Genomic DNA, 24,104 nt, shown 5'->3' on the forward strand with positions numbered 1-24,104 from the left:
AGGCAATATGGTATAATTTGCTGTTTGCCAAGGGTAAACTTAACTTCTTTAGATTTGGCTTTCAATAGCACAGAACATCAACCCAAATCTAAAGAATTTTCCCTCCGTTACTTAGCAACCTACCCATTCCATCTCATTCTTTTGCCTGTCCTAAATAGCCCATTAGAACAGTAATACCTGGGGCTGTTTTCACTTTCAGAGTGTACAGAATAGTCTCTATTTTAACTATTATAACATCAATAATTTAAAATGTATATAAATGGATGTAAAAATGTTTAAATATCGCTCAGTCATGTCCGACTCTTTGCGACCCGTGGACTGTAGCCCACCAAGCTCCTCCGTCCATGGGATTCTCCAGGCAAGAATACTGGAGTGGGTTGCCATTTCCTTCTCCAGGGGATCTTCCCGACCCAGGAATCGAACCCAGGTCTCCCACATTGCAGGCAAATGCTTTAACCTCTGCACCACCAGGGAAGCCCTCTCCTATCCATAGTATGGTAGGAAACAATTAGACCTCAAATTAATTAATTGTCTTTCTCTGCCTTCAGGTATATGGACTTTTTTCCTACTCCATCCAACATTACAAGTGACTTTCTATTTGAAAAGAGTGCTAATTACTTCCATTCAGAAGAAGCTCCCAAACGAGCTGCATCTCTGGTCCCCAAAGCCAAAATCATCACCATCCTCATTGACCCTTCGGATAGGGCATACTCTTGGTACCAGGTATGAAGCAGAAAAAATATCGTTAAAAGCATTTGGTCATAACTTGAATGTAAGCAATGGTGAATTACTAAAGTCCAGATGTATTCAACAGTCAAATGTTAAAAGAGCTGTACAAACAAGCAAAAACTATGAGAAATAAGATCTAATATCTAATTTATATCAATTTGGGCAAGGAATTTCAAGCATAACATAATAGAAAAAAATCAAAACATTAAGAGATTGAACCATGTAAACACATAAAATGTTGATCTGTCATAATTAACAAACTTAAGTATCCAAGTAGACCATCTTTAGCAATACACGGTAAAGGGCTTAGTTCCCTTAATTTGTAGGAAAAAAAAAACAAAGTTCCTGCAAATTATTAAAAATAAATAAATAGTAGAAAAATGAGCAAATAAATAAAAGACATAGATATATGATTTACAAACACATACACAAATCCAGCTGCACAATTTCTGTGTAAAAATGGTCAACCCAATTATTTATCAACAAAATATAAAATCAAAATGGTACTCATAAATATCATCCTAGCATCTCTGCTGACAAGGGTGTCACAATAAAGATGCTCAAACATTCCAATAGAAGGATATATATGGAGATATTTTTTGAAAACTGATGACAGTTATCAAACAGTTTGTAAAGATACTTTTGTGGTACAATCCTCTTCTGGGAGCAGCCATAAGAAAACCTCAAAAGGATTAAATATATATATCCTTTTTTATTCATCAGGGTACTAATCATAATAACAATAACAAAAAGAAAAGTAAATATCCAACAATTCCCTGGTGGCTCAGAGGTTAAAGCGTCTGCCTGGAATGTGGTAGACCCGGGTTCAATCCCTGGGTTGGGAAGATCCCCTGGAGAAGGAAATGGCAACCCATTCCAGTACTCTTGCCTGGAGAATCCCATGGAGGCAGGAGCCTGGTAGGCTACAGTCCATGCGGTCTCAAAGAGTCAGGCACAACTGAGCGACTTCACCTTACCTTACCTCACCTATAGAATTGTGTCACACCAAAATGGAGTTTTCTTCAGCATTTAATTCTGGTTTAAACCCATAGAATGATAATTAAAACATTGTGTTCATTCTAATATGTGAATAGTAGTTTTAGTCAATCAGTCCTGTCCGACACTTGTGACCCCACAGACTGTAACCTGCCAGGCTCCTCTGTCCATGGGATACTCCAGGCAAGAATAGTGGAGTGGGTTGCCATTCCCTTTCCCAGAGGATCTTCTCAACCCAGGGATCGAACCCAGGTCTCCTGCAATGCAGGCAGATTCTTAACCATCTGAGTTACAGGGAAGTCCTAACAGATATTGATCCAATAAGTATATATCTAATTAGAAATTTTGAAAGCACTGTGAGGAAGCATGGAAGGTGCTATAAGAGCATTCTGGAGAAATAAACTTTAGACTTAAAACTGAAGGACAAGTAGGTATTAACTGAGTGAGGCAGAGGGAGACTGGATGAGAGAGAGACTATGTGTAGTCCACTGGGTACAAAGAACCACAGCATAGCTAAAGAACTAAAAAAAAGGTCCATGTGATTAGAGAGCAAAGCCAAGGAGGAGATCTGCAGGAGATGAGCCTGAGAGGCACATGGGAGCTGGAAGCCAAGTGGGAGACCAAGTGGCCACCTTTCTTTGAGCAATCAAAGTGGGGTGAAAGTGAAAGTCACTCAGCCATGTCCAACTCTTTCCAACCCCATGGACTATACAAGTCCATGGAATTCTCCAGGCCAAAATACTGGAGTGGATAGCCTTTCCCTTCTCCAGGGGATCTTCCCAAACCAGGGATTGAACCGAGGTCTTTCACATTGCAGGCGGATTCTTTACCAACTGAGGCACGAAGGAAGCCCAAGAATACTGGAGTGGGTAGCCTATCCCTTCTTCAGCAGAATTTCCCAACCCAAGAATCCAACCGGGGTCTCCTGCATTGCAGGTGGATTCTTTACCAACTGAGCTATCAGGGAAGCCCTGAGTGATCAAAAGCCATTTAAAAGTGTTAAACCAGTGTGTAAACTACCAGAATTTCTTTTAGAAAACATGATACTATCTGATCTTTGAAGAATGGATTGGAGTGGAAGAAATGACCACTCAGAGAAATCAATTAGAGGCTGTAGCAATAGACCTGCTGAGAAATGGCAGTAACGAGGACAAAAATAGGAAGAAGAAACTAGGTGAGGCATAAAGTATCAAGAAATCTTTAGAGATTAAAATCAATAGAACCTGGTTATAAAACAGTGTCAAGGATAACTCGAATTTCCAGTCTGGGCAACTAGATGGTAACCATATATTCCCATGAAAAAGTCCTGAAAAAGGATACAGGCATTGTGTGGGGATGGGGAAGGCTAAAGAAGTGACATGGAGATCGGGAGCTTACGGAACCACTGTCACACCAAAAGCAATAGTAGAGGTCGCTGGCGCTCTGGGGAGAGGTCTGAGCAGGAGTCAGAAATTTGCGACTGAGAGGACAGACGCCACAAAACATGGTGAAATCATCTAAGGAAGATGTTTAGAGGAGAAACGTATAGAACAGAATGAGGCAGCCAGAGGAGTCGAAGAAAAAGTCCAGTGGTGTCATGACACCAAATACCAGGAAAAGAGCACAACCAAATGAGGGATCAAACAGCTGCTAAGAAATCAGACAATCAGGCAAGATAAGGCCTGAATTATTTTCACTCAGTCGAAAGACAGGGGGAGAAGCAAAACCTTGAACAAACGAGAATCCATGCACAGCAGTCTGGATGGGTCAAGGAAAGTGTTTTCTGTGGTGGTGATTTGAGTAATAATGAGAAACTTTCAAAGGAAGAGGGCTGTTAAAAGGCCCCCCAGGGGAAAATGGGAAATCAACCCTGGGAGGATCAGAACTTCCATATCACAAGGGTGAAGTGAAGTGAAGTGAAAGTCTCTCAGTCATGTCCAACTCTTTGCGGCCTCATGAACTATACAGTCCATGCAATTCTCCAGGCCAGAATACTGGAGTGGGTAGCCTTTCCCTTCTCCAGGGGATCTTCCCAACCCAGGGATCGGACCCAGGTCTACACTGAAAGCAGGTTCTGTTTTTTTCTTTCTTTTACTTTATAATATTGTATTGGTTTTGCTATACATCAACATGAATCCGCCACGGGTGTACACGTGTTCCCAATCCTGAACCCCCCTCCCACCTCCCTCCCCGTACCATCCCTCTGGGTCATCCCAGTGCACCAGCCCCAAGCATCCAGTATCCTGCATGGAACCTAGACTGGCGATTCATTTCTTATATGATATTATACATGTTTCAATGCCATTCTCCCAAATCATTCCACCCTCTCCCTCTCCAACGGAGTCCAAAAGTCTGTTCTATACATCTGTGTCTCTTTTGCTGTCTCGCATACAGGGTTATCGTTACCATCTTTCTAAATTCCATATATATGTGTGAGGTGGATGAAACTGGAGCTGATTATACAGAGTGAAGTAAGCCTGAAGGCAGGTTCTTTACCAACTGAGCCACAAGGGCAGGAATCAGCTTGGATGGGAGGCGGCACTCCCTTTACAGAGCCTCACTTTCCTTGTGCTGGGTGCATTCTGGCTGTGAGATGAGTCTATGTGCCCCATTTCAGAAACATATTTTCAAAGCTTTAAATATATAATATTACAAAGGAAAAAAGTATATAGAAGTATAATTATCAAATCAGTGTATACCAATATATCAGAAGTATAATTATCAAATTTGCTACTTTTAAAATAACATCATTAAATGGCAAGATCTAATGTTGGGGATAATGCTACTGTCTGAAGCAATGATGAGCATAAACAACTTTTGATAGAACTGAAAAACCTATAATGTGATATAAAAGAATTGATTATTGGTGGTAAAATCACAGGTACAATAACTACTAAATTTTATTTAAAAGTTACTAAAAATAAAGAGGCATCTTTTTTTTTTTTTTTTTTTTTACAGATCCAAGTTCTAAGGTCCTCTGAATTCTATCAGTGGGTATCTATTGAGAACCCCTGTGCTGAAACTTAAGGGAGGAAAAGTATATAAATGTACATGCTGGTAAATTTGGAGGTCTGGGATAGAGACATTAAAGTGACTATGATTGTCTCTTTTATTTTAGAAAGTTGAGAATGAACTAACCTAGGAAAAAGAGAGGGATAATTTGAGAGGCAGTAGTTTGAGGAGCAAAAAGAGAGGGTGTGAATTCTAGGTACAGGAATGAGATAAACTTGACCAGAGAAATGTAAAATTGCTTACTGCAATGAACACCTAATTAAAGTTGATGCTGTTGAGTGTATGGTGATAACCATCTATATGTACTAAAAACAATGAATATGAAGGCATACATAAATTAACGCCAAAATAAAGAATTTTAAAAGAAAACATTTAATAACATTTTTAAATAACATGTAATTTTTATTTTTCCTTTTTTCTCTTGGCTTTTCAAAATTTCTTCAATAAACATATGTTGCCGAGAATAAATAGCAATGGTCAGAAAAATATGGTTCTGCAAACTGAGATTGCAAGAGGTTGGGGACTAAAGTGGAACACTTGTCTTGGGAGCAAAATCCAGAAATTATTAGTAGAGGCCATGAGTCAGTGACTTTCTCAAGATACAAAAATGTGTCTTTCTCACTTTATCAAAATTCATGTTGCAAAGCAAGATAATTTTTTTTAATTGTGTCAAAAATACTGAGATAGTAAGCCTTAATGAAACATTTTGAATGTGAATACGTGGGGCAAATTATTGCACATTTTCCTGGCAGAAAGCACAATCACTACTCAGAGCAGATTTATATGAATCTTTTTTTTTTCCACATGGATTCAACCATTTTTAAAAAAGAGAGAAACTATGCCTCTTTTTTCAAGTAAATTCTTTGAACATGCACATTTGAAAGGAATAATTTTTTCTGATAATACTTTTTACTGCTATATTGCTAAGAGTAGGTTTCCCAGACCACTGTACATTTCAAAATAATGCAACCTATTACTTAGCCAGTCCCCTCTCTTCAGTAAGTACCATAAATCTGAAGCTTGACAGGTATAATTCAGAAACTCCTACAAATGTCACCTGCCACTATAATTTCTACTCCACATTTTTATAATGGGCCTCACAGAGGACCTGCAGTGCTATTTTTTCCAGTTCTTTTGTGACTTCTGGTCATATTTTTATGCTAATCTTTTTCGTTGCATGAATATAAAAAAAAAGTTGATGCTAGACTGGTGTAAGTCAATATAAAGCAGAATAAGTACAATTCCATATTATCACAGTGTGAAGTCAAAATGTTAGCATTACTTTATTAATAATGCACAGAGTATATTTATATTTATTCAAGTTATGTTGTTTCTACATCTTATATTAAGTAAATATATTATGTAGTCTCTATGTATGTAGCAGTTACAGAGAAGGTCAATAAATATACAATTATGAGAGAGGCTCTAAAGTTTTATTTCTACTCATCTACCACTCATTGCTGCTGCTGCTGCTGCTGCTAAGTCGCTTCAGTCGTGTCCAACTCTGTGCGACCCCATAGAGGGCAGCCCACCAGGCTCCTCTGTCCCTGGGATTCTCCAGGCAAGAACACTGCAGTGGGTTGCCATTTCCTTCTCCACTACCACTCGCTAGTTACTCTTTAACCACCCATCAGTTAATCATCTTTACTTTCTTAGTAGTTTTTATTTCTAACATATATAGGGCCTCAGCTCAGTTCAGTTCAGTTGCTCAGTCGTGTCCGACTCTTTGCGACCCCATGAATTGCAGCACGCCAGGCCTCCCTGTCCATCACCAACTCCCAGAGTGTACTCAGAATCACATCCATCGAGTCAGTGATGCCATCCAGCCATCTCATCTTCTGTTGTCCCCTTCTCCTCCTGCCCCCAATCCCTCCCAGCATCAGGGTCTTTTCCAATGAGTCAGCTCTTCGCATGAGGTGGCCAAAGTACTGGAGTTTCAGCTTTAGCATCATTCCTTCCAAAGAAATCCCAGGGTTGATCTCCTTCAGAATGGACTGGTTGGATCTCCTTGCAGTCCAAGTGACTCTCAAGAGTCTTCTCCAACACCACAGTTCAAAAGCATCAATTCTTCGGCGCTCAGCCTTCTTCACAGTCCAACTCTCACATCTATACATGACCACTGGGAAAACCATAGCCTTGACTAGACGGATGTTTGTTGGCAGAGTAATGTCTCTGCTTTTGAATATGCTATCTAGGTTGGTTATATAAGGCCTGCTGCTGCTGCTGCTGCTGCTGCTGCTAAGACACTTCAGTCGTGTCCAACTCTGTGAGACCCCATAGATGGCAGCCCACCAGGCTACCCTGTTCCTGGGATTCTCCAGGCAAGAACACTGGAGTGGGTTGCCATTTCCTTCCCAATGCATCAAAGTGAAAAGTGAAAAAGAAGTCGATCATTCGTGTCCGACCCTCAGCGACCCCATGGACTGCAGTCTTCTAGGCTCCTCTGTCCATGGGATTTTCCAAGCAAGAGTACTGGAGTGGGGTGCCATTTCCTTCTCCAATGCATGAGAGTGAAAACTGAAAGTGGAGTCACTCAGTTGTGTCAGACTCCTAGCAACCCCATGGACTGCAGCCTACCAGGCTCCTCTGTCCATGGGATTTGCCAGGCAAGAGTACTGGAGTGGGTTGCCATTGCCTTCTCCTACTATTACATAGTTCTATCAGGCTGCAATATACTTCCAAACTTATCCTGTAGTAAATTTTCTTTAAGTTCACTTTGAGATATCTTGCAAAAGCAATTTGTCCATTCCCACACACCTCATTCATCTTCACTCAGATTTACTTTAAAGTTCTTCAGTTTCCACATTTATTTTTTTTTCTGCTTATCAAAATCTTTCTCGCTACATTTTAGCTCAAAAGCTTGAATCATTAAAAAATACCTTCACATTTCATTCAGAACTGATCACTTATTGGTCTGGCTATCACAACAAAAAACTTATACCTTTATCATACATACGACTTTATCACAATCTGTTGATTTGTTGCTTTCCATGTAAGGTTTTTATTTCTTTGAAGATAGCGTTTTGTCTTACCTATATCTTTTTATCTCTATAATCTATTGCAGTTCTTTGTTCTGGCAAGGATCTTGATAAATGCTTATGACATTATATTGACTTGTGTTGGGCTTTTGAACTTGACCAATGATGGTTGGATGTGAAGGACTCAGAGGATTTGATACTAAAAAGCAGCCTAGTGAATTCATATTTAGGAATTAGCAGAGTTAGGTAGAAGCCCTTGGGAGGGAAAAAGCAAAGTGCCTTGGGCAGCATCAACATGAATGTGACACCTAAACAAGTGTTATAGACACCTGCCTTCTCTGTACACATGGCACCTGCCACACAGGGATATTGGGGAATTGTCAGAACTTGCCGGAGCGGCTGTAACGAAACAAGAGCACAGTAATGTGGCAGCCAACCCCCGCCAGTTGAAGTCTCTTTTCATCAGGTTTGATTCACCTGGTCCCTGACATCTTTTCACTTCTAATCAGATCCATGGAGAAAATCCTTGTACTCTGTCTCTTGTCTTGCACCTAAATATTTTATATGAGAAGACAGCTACAGGCTTATGTGAATGCCACTTGATATGTATAGAAGGCTTATACTCTATAGAAGCCATACGCCAATGCCTAGGTTTCAATACAGCACGTACTTTTCACCTTGTTTATCATTCTAAAATCAAGCAATCATTTTTCATTACCTTTCTGGAATAAAAGACACACACACTCATCCACACATCAAACACATACAGATACAGATACGTTTGCAGGCATAAAGATTGATTTTACGATTGACTTTCTTGTTAAAGCACCAAAGATCACATGAAGATCCAGCTGCCCTGAGGTTTAATTTCTATGAAGTTATCACAACAGGACATTGGGCCCCATCTGACCTGAAAACTTTGCAGAGGAGATGTCTAATACCTGGCTGGTATGCAGTCCACATAGAAAGATGGCTCACTTACTTTGCTACTTCTCAGGTAATGTCTTGAAATGAATTTCTTCTGTTTATTGTATCATGATAGTGTTGCACTGACAAACAGAAAATATAAATTAACATTGCCACAGACAGCAATTTATCTTCAGAGATGACCAGACCTAAGGAAGAAATGTGGATTTTTACATTTCTAAAGGCAGCGGTAGTACTACAATGTTAAGTGACTATGAAACATGTTCTTAGGATCTTGTCCTCACACAGGAGGCTTCACGTGCTTCATAGGCAGTAACCAATACCAGAATCGCCAGTTAAATGGAACATCTATTGAACACCATGTGCAAATATCCATGCATCACCGATCGCTTGGAACTCTTATGGGAAAAAAAGGTCATGGATAAGACTGTCAAAATAGGAAGTACTGTAAAAGCTCTAAGAACCTGGGATAGAACAGGAGATAAGGATTTGAGGAAAGTGTCCACATCCTTTATCTTCTTCATTCCAGTTCAGCTCACAACCAAAACCTGAGTTCTCTGCCATGGTTTGTAAGGAGAATAGATGGGTGATTTTCATTTGTATGCCCATTATTTCTAAGCCCTTCACTCTAAAATTAACTCATGGGATTTCATAGTTTGGATAATTACCCGATTACAGAACAGATGGAAAATCGTGTTTCTACTGCACTACTGAATCAAGAAAGTGTCAATGTCTATTTCTGATTTACAATCACGTTAGTTAAGGGTTATGAATAATGCCTTTGGCAAACTTTGTTGTTTTATTTGGAAGGACATCAGAATAGTAAATATGCATATGTATGCTAGAGAGTGCATATTTCCTTTCTATTCACACTGATCTAATTGATTAACATCCTACCAGGTCAAGGGAGGCAGATCAGTCTACCTAACATAGTTTTGTTCTTCATAGAGTGACTATTTTTGACTCTACAGTTGCTAATTATTGATGGACAGCAGCTAAGATCTGACCCAGCTACTGTGATGGATGAAGTCCAGAAGTTTCTGGGAGTTACAGTTCATTATAATTACTCTGAAGCACTAACGTGAGTCTATTCTCATGCTTGATTTCATTTCCATTATTTGCCATCATAAATTATCACTGGTAGGTGTGTATATAGCATCATTAATACTAGCTATGAATTTAAAAAGCAGTCGAAGGAATGTCCTCATTATTCATGTAGTGCATCCCTTTTGAATACCAGGATATTTTATTGGCATAAGAATATGCCTATAGAACACATTTGAGCCATTTTATATATCACAAATTTCCCTTTTTGTGAGCTCTTTCCCAACACAAGTTTGTGTAAATGTCTTACATGCCTACTCTGTGCAGAAACTGTCCTAGGAATGGAGGTTACAGAGGTGAAACAGATGATCTTTATCCCCAAGTAATTTGCACATTAGAAATAAAATGTTGATGGCCACAGTTAGTCCTATGAAAATGAGTAGTATTTCAGGCAGAACTGGGAAAGGGATACATTCATGTTACTCTGTCTTTATTACATTGTGTATAACAAAATATAATCATGTATAACATTGCAGTGGCCTATTATTGCACAGTAAACCTCCCAAAACCTACCAGCATGTAACCGTAGCCATTTTATTATATTCCTGGATCCTGTGGGCTGGGAATTTAGACAGGACATAGCCAAGACAACTTGTCTCTGCTCAAAATACCTGGGACCGTATCTGGGAAGACATGAATATCTAGGTATGATTTGAATGGCTGGAGACTGGAGTTTTCTGGAGGCCTCTTCACTCACATCTTTGGCTCTTAGACTGGATGGCTCAAAGCTGAGCTCAATGGGAGGAGATCTCTCTGGGTGGCTTTCTTGCAGTGAGCATCCTAAGTCACTTCAGTCATGATCAACTCTTTGGAACCCCATGGACTATAGCCCACCAGGCCCCTCTGTCCATGGGATTCTCCAGGCAAGAATACAGGAGTGGGTAGCCATGCCCTCCTCCAGGGGATCTTAGGTCCCCTGGGATCGAATCTGAGTCTCTTAAATCTGTTGCATTGGCAGGCAGGTTCTTTACCACTCGCACCTCCTGGTAGTGACTGTGTGTTCTGACAGGGAATGAGATGTGGAGGGAACACGGTTCAAGGCCTTCTCTGACCTAGCCTTGCAAGTCACGCAGCATCACTTACACCATATTCTGTTGATTGCAAGCAAGTCACTAGAGCCAGTCCAAATCCACGGGGACGGAAAGGAGCCTCCTCCTCTTGCTGGGGGAGGGGCAAGGGCAGAGGTGGGGAAGAGTTATGGTTGCAGTCAGCTTGGGAAATAAAATCATATACTTCGGGTACTTAAAAATGGAACAAAAAAGGAAAGAGGCAAAATAACAAACAAAAACAAAACCTCCAAGCTGTCAAAATATACATTTTGAAGGAGTCATGTACTTGACTCCTTCACAAGGCCTGATATAAAGCCTATTACGTTTTAGACAAAATTTTACAAGCCTGATTATATAATTTCCCAGTTCACACCAGATTAGAATCAGCAATTAGACAGTTAGAAAGGGTAATGGAGGGGCAGGAAAAGCAGTAATAAGATTGGGTTTTTCCTTATCCACTAAAACACACCTAGTGAAGTTTTTACCTACATATGGAAATAACAACACAGGCATGGCCCCTGTTGATTAAGTAGACAGAGCGTCCTCTAATAGACTTAAATGAAGAGTCATTGGTGTCAGTATGGCCTCCCCTTACTCCTTGCAGTAGTTCAGGGAATGGTTTTAGCCTGTTTACTACAAATAGTTCCTTACGGTTCAATAAACCTATAAAATCATACTTTTAAAGAAGAGATTACAAACAAGTACAGAATATATGGTTTTTAATATGTCTCACACATCACAAAAATTAATAACTACAGTGGTGTTCAGTGTAATAAAAGAAGTCTTGTGGCAACCAATTCATGTCCTCAAAGTTATCTAACAGTTATTTGAGAAAGCCTTTGCATCTTAATTTCACAATTTCATGCCTGCTAAACCAAACCATAAAACAAGGAATTGATATAACTTAGCAAGAATAAATGCCCTTTGTTAGACTCCGTGTTTATAACATTGTCAATGCAATAAATGATACCAGCACAGTAAAATAATGTGGATTCAAGGTTTTAACAACCCTATCTAAAAGAATGACTTTCAATAGTCTGGATGGCTCTCCTTCCTCGGATCATATTAAGCTCTGATTCATAACAACTGTTTGGAGAGTGAGAGAGACGGGAGCCCGTCCTGAGACCTCTGCACACCCGAGAGCAGAGGAGATGCTCTCAGTGTGTATAAATATCTTAACTTGGTTGCCAAAGCTGTATTTTACCTTAATGCAGTTAAACATTCTCATCCTGAGACAGAAGATGCTGTTTAGGGGCACCGTTATGCTGCCTCCCCCATTTCATTTTGCACGGCATGCCAAATTGTTCTTCCTCTTGGGAAATTAATAAAACCAAAAAAGGCCTATGATAGGCAAGACACAGATTGGAAATGTCCAGGTTGGAAATGACTCTGTCTTCCTTTTTATCCATGTAACCAGTGATGTATTTAATTTTAATTGATGACATGTACTAGGACAACCTGGACTGTGAGGATCAGGTCTCTAATAATAGATTGGGCAGGGAACTGTGAAGAAAATTTCCCTCTCCCCCTAAATGAGTTCACATATGTGCAGAAGCAAATTGCAGGTGCATTGGTATTATAGGAATGGGCCCAGGGCAACAAAATATTCTGCAACTAATTAACTTTACATCCTAGTCAATTATGCTTCATCCTTCTAAAACATCTGCTGAGCAACAAAAATGCAAACCTTTTCGATGTTTTATGCATGCAGAAATTCCCATAGCAGTAAATCTAAAATTTCCCTTCCTATTTGGTTTATTCTTTCCTTTTTCCTATCTTGTTAGTCTTAAACAAAAATTCTTACATATCTGAGTTTAAACAAATAATTAGATTACACATTCTTTCTTTGGTAACTTTGTGCGGCCAAGGTAGCAAAACAATGTTAGAATTTTTTTTTTATGAGTATTGAGATCTGAATGATCCAGTAGAATCATTCACCTTCAACAAAAGAAATGAAGAGTTGTCTAATGTTCCACTCACCATTTGTATAACCCATGCCTTATTTTCTCTGGAAAAATATACTGAACTATATCGTTAGCCTTTTAATTTCATCCTTGAAAAGTGTAAACGTCTTGAACTGTTTAAAAAAATTAGTATTTTTCTTAGAAGCTTTGAAATTCATGTTTGCATTCAAATAAATATGTTTACATTATATTGTAACCTTAATATATACTATTAAATGATTTCAAGAAATTTGCTATTATATTTTGACAAGAAAATCATATAAATAAAAAAATAAATAATGTAAAGTCCTGTATATATGATTGCAGTTTTGTTGATTCATCCTTGATCTTTTACAGATGAATAGATAAAATATAAAAACCTAATAATTTCATCATAAGACTAAATATCCATATGTCCTTTTTCATTACATTAGAAATATTCAAAAATATATAACATATAGTTAATTTCAATTAAATTCTCTCAAATTGATTCAATTAATATTCATAGAATTGAATTAAATTAAATCAAAGCATGAGTATATGAAAGTGCATTTCCATTGTACAATTGGTGAGATTCTCTTAAAATTCTGTTTATAATTTACAATCATTATATCTTTATTTTCATTTATATGTTTGATCTTTTGTAGTTTTGATCCCCAAAAGGGCTTTTGGTGTCAACTATTGGAAGGAGGAAAGACCAAATGCCTTGGAAAAAGCAAAGGTCGAAAGTATCCACCCATGGATCCAGAGGTAATATTTTCCTTATCTTTGAAATTCTCTGGTAGTGTTGAGTCCAAGCATTCTTTGCTTGCAGCACAATAGGCCAATGAATCTGAGCGAGGAGGTGTTGGGATGAGAAGTATGACTTTATTCCGAAAGCTGGCTGACAGAGAAGATGGCAGACTAACATCTCAAAATAGCCATCTTATCTGGGTCTGGATGCCAGGTTCTTTTATGGATCAGAGATAGGACAAGGTGAGGAAACAATGTAAAAGGCCATTAATCTTGCAAACATTTACCAGAATGGCAAGCCTCAGGCAGAGAGATGTGTTAACTTCTTCCTGCCATCTACAGGCAGACAGAGTTCTGAACAAAGGCACTTTAATTTAACAGTCAGGCAGAGGGGCAGGATTCTCTGAGGCAGACCATTAATGTATGACTATGATGACAAAAGCAATGGAAAACAAGTCAAAGAAACAGTTCCAACATGGAGACAGAATTAATCCTTTCCTGTTACAGTAGAACCCTGTATATACAACTGCTTCAAAATTAGGAGACAATAAATTTGATTCCATTTTCTTGACTTTCTTTGCTATCAATAATTTTATATATTTAGAAGAGAGATAGACCAACAGATAGAGATGATTAGTAGATATTCATGGAAATTGTATGCTGATGGGACGCAATTCAAATATAAATACTGAATAGTAACTTCTTTCCAAATGTGTAAAGGGCTCAAACAAGTAATCTAGTAAACAATGATTTTGTATAAAATATATAAGTATTATTGTTAAATACTGAATATGTATATCAAGTGCCTATACCATGCATGGTATGGACCTAACAGAAGCAGAAGATATTAAGAAGAGGTGGCAAGAATACACAGAAGAACTGTACCAAAAAGATCTTCATGACCCAGATAATCACGGTGGTGTGATCACTCACCTAGAGCCAGACATCCTGGAATGTGAAGTCAAGTGGGCCTTAGAAAGCATCACTATGAACAAAGCTAGTGGAGGTGATGGAATTCCAGTTGAGCTCCTTCAAATCCTAAAAGATGATGCGTGAAAGTACTGCACTCAATATGTCAGCAAATTTGGAAAACTCAGCAATGGCCACAGGACTGGAAAAGTTCAGTTTTCATTCCAATCCCAAAGAAAGGCAATGCCAAAGAATGCTCAAACTACCACACAATTACACTCGTCTCACACACTAATACAGTAATGCTCAAAATGCTCCAAGCCAGGTTTCAGCAATACGTGAACTGTGAACTTCCTGATGTTCAAGCTGGTTTTAGAAAAGGCAGAGGAACCAGAGATCAAATTGCCAACATCCGCTGGATCATGGAAAAAGCAAGAGAGTTCCAGAAAAACATCTATTTCTGCCTTATTGACTATGCCAAAGCCTTTGACTGTATGGATCACAATAAACTGTGGAAAATTCGGAAAGAGACAAGAATACCAGACCACCTGACCTGCCTCTTGAGAAACCTATATGCAAGTTAGGAGGCAACAGTTAGAACTGGACATGGGACAACAGACTGGTTCCAAATAGGAAAAGGAGTACGACAAGGCTGTATACTGTCACCCTGCTTATTTAACTTCTATGCAGAGTACATCATGAGAAACGCTGGACTGGAAGAAACACAAGCTAGAATCAAGATTGCCGGGAGAAATATCAATAACCTCAGATATGCAGATGACACCACCCTTATGGCAGAAAGTGAAGAGAAACTAAAAAGCTTCTTGATGAAAGTGAAAGAAGAGAGTGAAAAAGTTGGCTTAAAGCTCAACATTCAGAAAACGAAGATCATGGCATCAGGTCCCATCACTTCATGGGAAATAGATGGGGAAACAGTGGAAACTTTATTTTGGGGGGCTCCAAAATCACTGCAGATGATGATTGCAGCCATGAAATTAAAAGACGCTTACTTCTTGGAAGGAAAGTTATGACCAACCTAGATAGCATATTCAAAAGCAGAGACATTACTTTGCCAACAAAGGTCTGTCTAGTCAAGGCTATGGTTTTTCCAGTGGTCATATATGAATGTGAGAGTTGGACTGTGAAAAAAGCTGAGAGCCAAAGAATTGATGCTTTTGAATTGTGGTGTTGAAGAAGACTTTTGAGAGTCCCTTGAACTGCAAGGAGAGCCAACCAGTCCATTCTAAAGGAGATCAGTCCTGGGTGTTCATTGGAAGGACTGATGCTAAAGCTGAAACTCCAGTACTCTGGCCACCTCATGAGAAGAGTTGACTCATTGGAAAAGACCCTGATGCTGGGAGGGATTGGGAGCAGGAGGAGAAGGGGATGACAGAGGATGAGATGGCTGGATAGCATCACCAACTCGATGAGGGACTTGAGTTTGAGTGAACTCCAGGAGTTGGTGATGGACAGGGAGGCCTGGCGTGCTGCGATTCATGGGGTCACAGGGAATCGGACACAACTGAGTGACTGAACTGAGCTGAACTGATACCATGAATGGTACTGAGTTGAGCCATGGAGAGTAAACTGTTTTGATGAACAATTACAACATGTGGTGGGGAAGTTTTTCCATATCACCAAGCAAGGCTCAGATACCAGCTGGGTCTCCACAACTCAACACAATACTGACACTGTCAACAAAGAAAGAGTGTCAGGTCCCTCAGGGAAAAACAGCAACCACCTCAGATACCCAGATGATACCACTCTAATGGCAGAAAATGAGAAGGAACTAAAGAGCCTCTTGAGGGTGAAAGAGGAGAGTTAAAGAGCCAATTTAAAACTAAATATTAAAAAAAAAAAAACTAACATCATTGCGTTCGGCACCTTTACTTTATGGCAGATAGAGGGAGAAATGGTGGAAGTAATGACAGATTTCCTCTTCTTGGGCTCTAAAATTACCACAGATGGTGACTGCACCCGTGAAATCAGAAGACATTTGCTTCTTGGCAGGAAAGCTATAACAAACCTAGGCAGTGTATTGCAAAGCAGAAACATTACTCTGCTGACAAAGGTCCATAGTCCAAAGGCTATGGTCTTCCCAGTGGTGAGGCACGGTTGTGAGAGCTGGAGGCATAAAGAAGGCACAGCGCCAAAGAATTAATGCCTTCAAACTGTGATGCTGGAAAAGACTCCTGAAAGTCCCTTGGACACCAAGATCAAACCAGTCAATCTTAAGGGAAATCAGCCCTAAATACTCCTTGGAAGGACTGATGCTGAAGCTGAAACTCCAGTATTTTGTCATCTGACACAAACAGCCAACTGATTGGACAAGTCCCTGATGCTGGGAAAGATTGAGGACAGAAGGAAAAGAGGGTGTCAGAGGATGAGATGGCTTGATGGCATTAACGACGCAATAAACATGAACTTGGACAAACTTCAGGAGATGGTGAGGGACATGGAAGCCTGGCATGCTGCAGTCCATTTGGTCACAAAGAGTTGGACATAACTGGATGACTTAACAACAAAAACAAAAAGCCACCTCATTAACAAAACAAAGTATACCTTTATCATTATCTCACTTAGGAAATTCCAAGTGAGTCTTGTGCCAGAAATGCAGTCAATGACCAACTATATATTTCTTATTATAATTCAAAATGTCGCAAATAGGTTACAGGATAAAACAGTTATTATGAGCCTAGATTTATTATAGGAGAGTAAATTAGTTATGGTCACTTGTTTATAAAAAAATATATAAAACAATATCACACTGCAAAAAGGCAGGGGAGAAAAATCTATCAGTAAAAGTTATGGTATGAGGAGACAGAAGGATTGGGAAACTAGTTACCAATCAACTGAGCAGATATAATGAGTTATTTCTCCTAAGACAGTGTGGGCATAAGGAGGATGGAAGTGATTAAGTGTTACTAAGGAAACAGAAGAACCAGAAGGTTCTCAAATTATACGTTTGAACCCAATAATTTCAAAAAGGCTTCAAAAATCACGTTGATCAACCAAGAAATCAATGTAACAACTCCACTACTTCTATAAACATCTTATCCAGAATTTGAAGTGTTCACAATCCACTTGAAGGGAAGAAATGTAGTGAAAAACCTAGTGAATGGACAAGAAAAAAAGTAGTTATCTTGAATTCATTTCCACAGTATACAAGTTGCTAAGGGAATTTTAGAGAGAAGGAAACTACTTTGTGCTAAAATATTGGGAGGGGTTTAAGAGAGATGGTATGCTGCTGCTGCTGCTGCTAAGTCGCTTCAGGCATGTCCAACTCTGTGCGACCCCATAGATGGCAACTCAGCGGGCTCCCCCATCCCTGGGATTCTCCAGGCAAGAACACTGGAGTGGGTTGCCATTTCCTTCTCCAATGCATGAAAGTGAAAAGTGAAAGTGAAGTTGCTCAGTCATGTCCAACTCTTAGTGACCCCATGGACTGCAGCCTACCAGAGATGGTGTAAGTTTGACCAAATGGAAACTGCTGCCTATATTTCACAGGAAAAACATTCACCTCTATTATTTTATAAAAAAGACACAGAACTATGTTCAATGATTCTAATATGAGATAAGTGACATTCAAAGAAAAAACCCATTAACATTTTTTTTGTCTTCTTGGAATAAAATAAACTAAAACCACGGATATATTTTATAATCCTTTTTTCAGCCGTTCATCTAAAAATTGCCAATCACTCCAGCTTGGTTAGGAACATAAGAATCCCAGGAAAGATCACTATAATGACCTTTATAATAAGACCTTATAATATCTGTGAAGTAGAAAACTTAATGGTTTTTCAAAAAATCTGTTTTTGTCCTAAATAAATATAGAAAGCATTTTATAACATGGCAAGTTATTTCTTTAATCATGAAATTCAGCTCTTATGATTATGTTGACTGATTATCTTAATGCTGTGACCCAATTTTACATAAAGTGACCAATTTCATAAACAAAGGTGTTTCTTTTCTGTAGATTCTGTGCCTCATCTGGTCCCTATTTACCTCATTGTTCTTTAGTATTACATGCCTCTCATCAACCTCTTCATCAATCCCTCAATAAAAAAGTGTGCTTTATATTGAGTGGGACGCCATGCCCTCCTCATTGATGGATAGTATTTAATGTATAAAAATATTGACTCAATGTTGTATACCCAAAACTGATATAATACTGTAAGTCAAATTATACTTCAGTTTAAAAAATTCAAAAAAGCTAATTCTCCAAATGCTCTAGGAAAAATAAGATATATAAGTTATTCCTGGACTCATTTTTATTTTGCAACTAGACTTCTGTCAAATCTTTCCTAAAGGTGAAAATAAACGGCGTCCATGGGAAAATAGAAAGAAATGCCTGTTTTATATGCAGTCCCATTGCTGTAGAATTTGTTAATAAATTTGCACAATCTCATTTAATGAACTAATAACTCCCTTTGTCTTCTTTTTGCTTTCAGTCTAGAACCTTCCTCTCTAATTACTACAGAGATCATAATGTGGAATTGTCCAAACTGTTACACAGACTGGGGCAGCCTCTACCGTCATGGCTGAGACAGGAGCTTCAAAAAGTGAGATAGCACTGGAGAAGAGAACTAAGACTCACAAGACACTGACTTTTACTATGAAACAGAAAAGCAAACTCCCCACCTTTTATCCCTTTAATGTACTTGTGATTGTCAATAGAGGACCGTGTGAATAAATCTCCTTCTATCTTTTTCATAAAAATGAAAACTATTATATATGCACGTATTGGCGATTACTAGCATAATTCCTATGTGAGCTTTTGGGAAATAATGTGGGCTTTTATGGCACTACCCAGCTTGCAGTGTGGGAATCATGACACAACCCAGTTCCTCTGTTAATCATAACATTTTGGAAACTATGTTTTACTGAGAACCCTGATTATATGCAAGTAACAAGTTGAAATCTTAAGAAAAAACTGTGATATCTGTAAATGAGGCTGGTAGTAAACCAATATCAGAATTAAGGGTGTACATTTTCCCTTGCTAATTTGAAAACAATTTTGCATTTGTTGCGAATTTATCAGTGTAATCTTATAGTCTTATTTTGAGTAGTTATTATTTATTCTATTTATAGAATACGTTTTCCTCTGTTAATCCTCTTTAGGAATGTCCTTGACTTGCCCAAGTTTTAAAGTTGTAACCTCCCACATGCTTGGTCTGTTTTGATCTTGTAGGAGGATACCATCTGCAATTAGCTCATAATAGTATTTTATCTGGCCAACATTCCATTCTCCGTGAATTTTGCATTCTGGTTCCAACACCATCTATCAGAGATTTGGGGGATAAATGAATGTGAAAGTGCATACTTTACATAATATTAACTACTGTGTGTAAGGCCATCTTTCCATGGGTAAAAATCTTACCATACTAGTAATCTAGGTATTTCCATTTTGATAATGATGTAGTATTTATATATATATATTTTTGCTCTCCCCAGAACGAAAAAAAAATACTTTATTGGTAAGACTGGAATGAAAATAGTAATATGTGTTTACAGGTAGAGTGAGGCACTTGTGCCTTTTATGTAGTATATATCAATCATTTAAAGCATGGACTTTTATTTATGCAAGTGCATATACTAATACAGAAGATTATGTTTTTAATGCCTATTTAACAGAAGAAATGTAATCTAAAATTTACCTCTTTAAACACCACAAATTCTCTAAATTAAAACCTATTTCTCAGCCATGTCATCCAAAAATTAATTTCTGCAGAAGAAATGATACTCTTCCTGTCTTAGAGTTGTAGGTTACTCTCCCATTTGGAAATTGTCATGCTAGTTGAATTTTTGTCTCATTTGTCAATGAAGATACGTTAAATCTTTGTTAATCTTTTCAGTGATACATGAGGGTAAAATTTGAGCAGAACAGAAAATCAGAGTAAATTTGGAACATTACCTATGAATTCATCCTTCCTCCAGAGTAATTTTTCTACAGGCTGTAAATAACATTATACTTGACATAATTCAACATCTTCAAAGGAAATGGAAGATCTTTGTTTTCATTTATTTGTTGTTTGTGGTTTTAAGCAAACAATTCAAGTATAATCTAAAAGAGAACCAATGATTTTTACATAGTTTATTCCAGGATTAAACTTTGGATTTATACTTTATTAAGATTTTTGTTTGTTTTTCTTTTGTTTTCCCACTGCATCTAAAGGCTCTATTTTTCAGAAAATGTTAAGATTTATTCTGGGCATGTGTTGATACAAATCACAAACTGATATTTTGTTGATTCTTTTTTAGGCGTGAGGCTTAATTTCTCAACCTTACTGTTACTTAGGTGACCTCGTGCTTGAGAGCATTCCATTAAGCACACTAAAATCATAACAAATGTGTATTTAGAGCTCTAGCTTTTTTGTTAATTTCCTCCAGTTTGCATTCTAATTTTTTCTTTTGTGAACTAGAGATTAACTTTTTTTCCCCATAGATATTTACAGAAATCAGATGAGATAGTTTTCATATCGGGTAAAATTCATGTAATTAAGAGTCCAACTTATCTCTAGATTTTTTTTAAAAGTAACTAATTTTCAGCATTTTCTTTTTTAAAAAAATATAAATTTATTTATTTTAATTGGAGGTTAATTACTTTACAATATTGTATTGGTTTTGCCATACATCAACATGAATCCGCCACAGGTATACATGTGTTCCCCATCCTGAACCCCCCTCCCTCCTCCCTTCCCGTACCATCCTTCTGGGTCATCCCAATGCACCAGCCCCAAGCATCCAGTATCATGCATCAAACCTGGACTGGCGATTCATTTCATATATGATATTATACATGTTTCAATGCCATTCTCCCAAATCATCCCACCCTCTCCCTCTCCCACAGAGTCCAAAAGACTGTTCTATACATCTGTATCTCTTTTGCTGTCTTGCATACAGGGTTATCGTTATCATCTTTCTAAATTCCATATATATGTGTTAGTATACTGTATTGGTGTTTTTCTTTCTGGCTTACTTCAATCTGTATAATAGGCTCCAGTTTTATCCACCTCATTAGAACTGATTCAAATGTATTCTTTTTAATGGCTGAGTAATACTCCATTTTGCATATATACCACCCAAATAATACATAGAGTATCATTCACCTATGTGCAGAGAGCTGGGAGCAAAATTCCCCCAAATTCCAAGTTCAACTAGTCTCTTATCCCCTGGTTCATTTCAATCAGTGTATATTTTTCTTACTAAGACTGATAATATAGACAACAAAACAAATTTTAATTTAATTATGTAATTCATCTCTTACAGTGAACTAGTTAGAGGGACTCTGGGCTGTGAGAAGATTATAATAAATCTGAAAACTTTTAATTTTAAGAATATCTTGGTTTTCCCAATTTTCACCCACTGGCTATTGAGCTACTGACTCATTATTTAACATACATAATTCTTTAGCATTCTAAATAAATTATCTTTCTTTTGAATGACATACTTTTTAAAATTTTAAAGAACTTCCTAAAACTTTTAAACAAGCCAGTATCTTCTCTTCATTCCTTCTTTTTCTTAATTAACAAATATAGTAATTGATTGCATTAAGATAAGGGACAATATTTGATATAAATCTATATCAAAATATGTATGCTTGTCAAAAACCAGTCTCTAAAAATTACATTACAAATCTCATGCAAAAAACAAATTTTGCTTGTATTTAACAATGGCCTCAAAATAATTAAGCAACAAGGAAGAATGCTAGAGAGGAAAATATATATTCCTCTAACACTGTATTTTTTCTAAAAAAAAAAAAGTTCTCCAATAAGAGATTTTATTTGCCTTGATTTCAACAAACCCATTCACATGTACCTTAAGGAGTTTTCGTTCTTCTGTCTCCCTGTTTTAATATGACATAAAGTAACCTGTTCACCATGAGTGTTGATTCAATTATTCGAGCAATTTATAGCCCAATCATATTTTGAAAGCCTGTTTTTGGTGGCTACATAACGTATTAACTATTTGCTTGATGGGAGTTCCTCGAAAACAATTGTGGTCAATAATTTCAGAAATAAAGAAATCAAACACTTGCATATACGATTTAACTTCAACTATAGGAACACACCTTGGCCGTGAGTACATATATATAGTCTACTATATATATAGATATAGTTGTATATATATACAAATGAATATTTTCTTGTGTGAGCCTGTGAGGTGAGCAGGAAAAACAGAAAGAGAACTCTGCATTTACTGAAATTGTTAAATAACTGATGTATTAATAGTACATGCATAACATATCTTTGGTTCTCATTTCTTCAGAATAAATACTATTGCTGGTATGGTCACTAAAGTAATGTTGTTTCTCCTCTGAAGCCCAAAGTTTTAATCAACAGATGAATCTTTTTCCTTCCCTTTTCCTTTTTTTGCTCGATACACACTCCCTGAATTCCAAACATATAACAAGTGTAACCAGGAAGCTAGGAGAGTGGATTTGGTGTATCTGGGTTTTACACCCCAATCCTGCCTTGAACAAGTTGTGTAGCCTCAAACAATTTGTGGAACTTCTCTGAGTCACAGTTGTTTTTTTTTGTTTGTTTTTGTTTTTTTTCTGTAAAATAGAGACTTATTGGGTCATTGCAAACATTAAATGAGAATATATTTAAACAACTAACTACAATGCTTAATGTAGTTATGCTGAAACATGTTTGTTATAGAAATAATGTATAATATTCAAACCACTCTTTCTTGCTTCATCAAACAAGTATATGTTTTTCTACTCCCTTTAATAATAAAGCATATATATCTTAAACATTTAATTAGCTGAATTTGGTTAAAAAGAGAAATTTTCTTCACCATCATTATCCAAAAATAAATTTTGCATGTCTCCCTGCTATTATTTTGATAAGTATTCAGAACAAAAGTTTTCCATCTCAGTCCATTCTATTAAGGTCTCTTTATCCCTTTCCTCGTACTTACTTCTCCCTCCATTTATCTAATAGAATATCTCCCTTGTAAATCTCTCCCTTCAAATTCTTCTTTAGCTGGCTTCCCTGGTGACTCAGCCAGTAAGGAATCCGCCTGGATGCAGGAGATCCAGGTTCGGTTGGAAAGATCCCCTGAAGAAGGAAATGGCTACCCACTACAGCATTCTTGCCACTATCACACAACCTATAGTTATACATTGAAGAGATAAACGCTGTTCCCTCAGATAAGACCCTGAGGACACATGGATCCCATTTCAGTAGCATGGCAAAGCTAAAATGAAATACGTCAACAGACTTAGGTAATAAGAAGTCATGCCTTTGTCACAGGTAACATACAATACATACAATCTCCAACCACTTCTTCCCTCAGCCAGCTTCAATCAATAGAAATAATGTGAGCATTTATCAGCATGCATGCTAGTCTCTGAAATGAACCAATGAATAAGACCCCCTCGTGATTTCTGTGACAAAGTCTATCAAACTATTTGAATTATTGCAATCTGAAGAAACCCAGTGCATAATGTGGTACATAGATTTCTGAAGCCAGAGTCACAGTTCAACTCCTTGCAATCCCACAGAGGCCTGGCGTGCTGGGGTTCACGGGGTCGCAAGGAGTCGGACATGACTGAGTGACTGAACTGAACTGAATACTTAGCACTGTGTAAGTTTCCTTAGGCACATTCCTTACACTCACTGTACTACAACTGCCTCATCTTCACATTGTAGATAATAATAACAGCCACCTTTGAGGTTATTGTGACAATTATGTGAGTTAAAATACATAAAACAATAGCTGGCCGCTGTAAGAGTGTT

The 24,104-nt window shown here is 37.8% G+C and overlaps 1 protein-coding gene across 2 annotated transcripts in view; it reads left to right on the top strand.

Annotated features, from left to right (window-relative positions):
- Nucleotides 1-18,929, top strand: part of LOC138082057 (bifunctional heparan sulfate N-deacetylase/N-sulfotransferase 4) — a 281,384-nt gene extending 262,455 nt beyond the window's left edge. The window contains exons 9-13 of one of the 2 annotated variants that reach the window (XM_068975277.1): nt 549-723; nt 8,521-8,691; nt 9,593-9,702; nt 13,365-13,467; nt 18,810-18,929. In XM_068975277.1, coding sequence (XP_068831378.1) covers nt 549-723; nt 8,521-8,691; nt 9,593-9,702; nt 13,365-13,467; nt 18,810-18,929 — 679 coding nt within the window. The remainder of the gene's footprint in view (nt 1-548; nt 724-8,520; nt 8,692-9,592; nt 9,703-13,364; nt 13,468-18,809) is intronic. The other variant, XM_068975278.1, reaches the window with a different exon arrangement.
- Nucleotides 18,930-24,104: the final 5,175 nt, after the last annotated feature.

This window comes from Capricornis sumatraensis, chromosome 7, assembly GCF_032405125.1.
Source record: "Capricornis sumatraensis isolate serow.1 chromosome 7, serow.2, whole genome shotgun sequence".
Taxonomy (NCBI): Eukaryota; Metazoa; Chordata; class Mammalia; order Artiodactyla; family Bovidae; genus Capricornis; species Capricornis sumatraensis.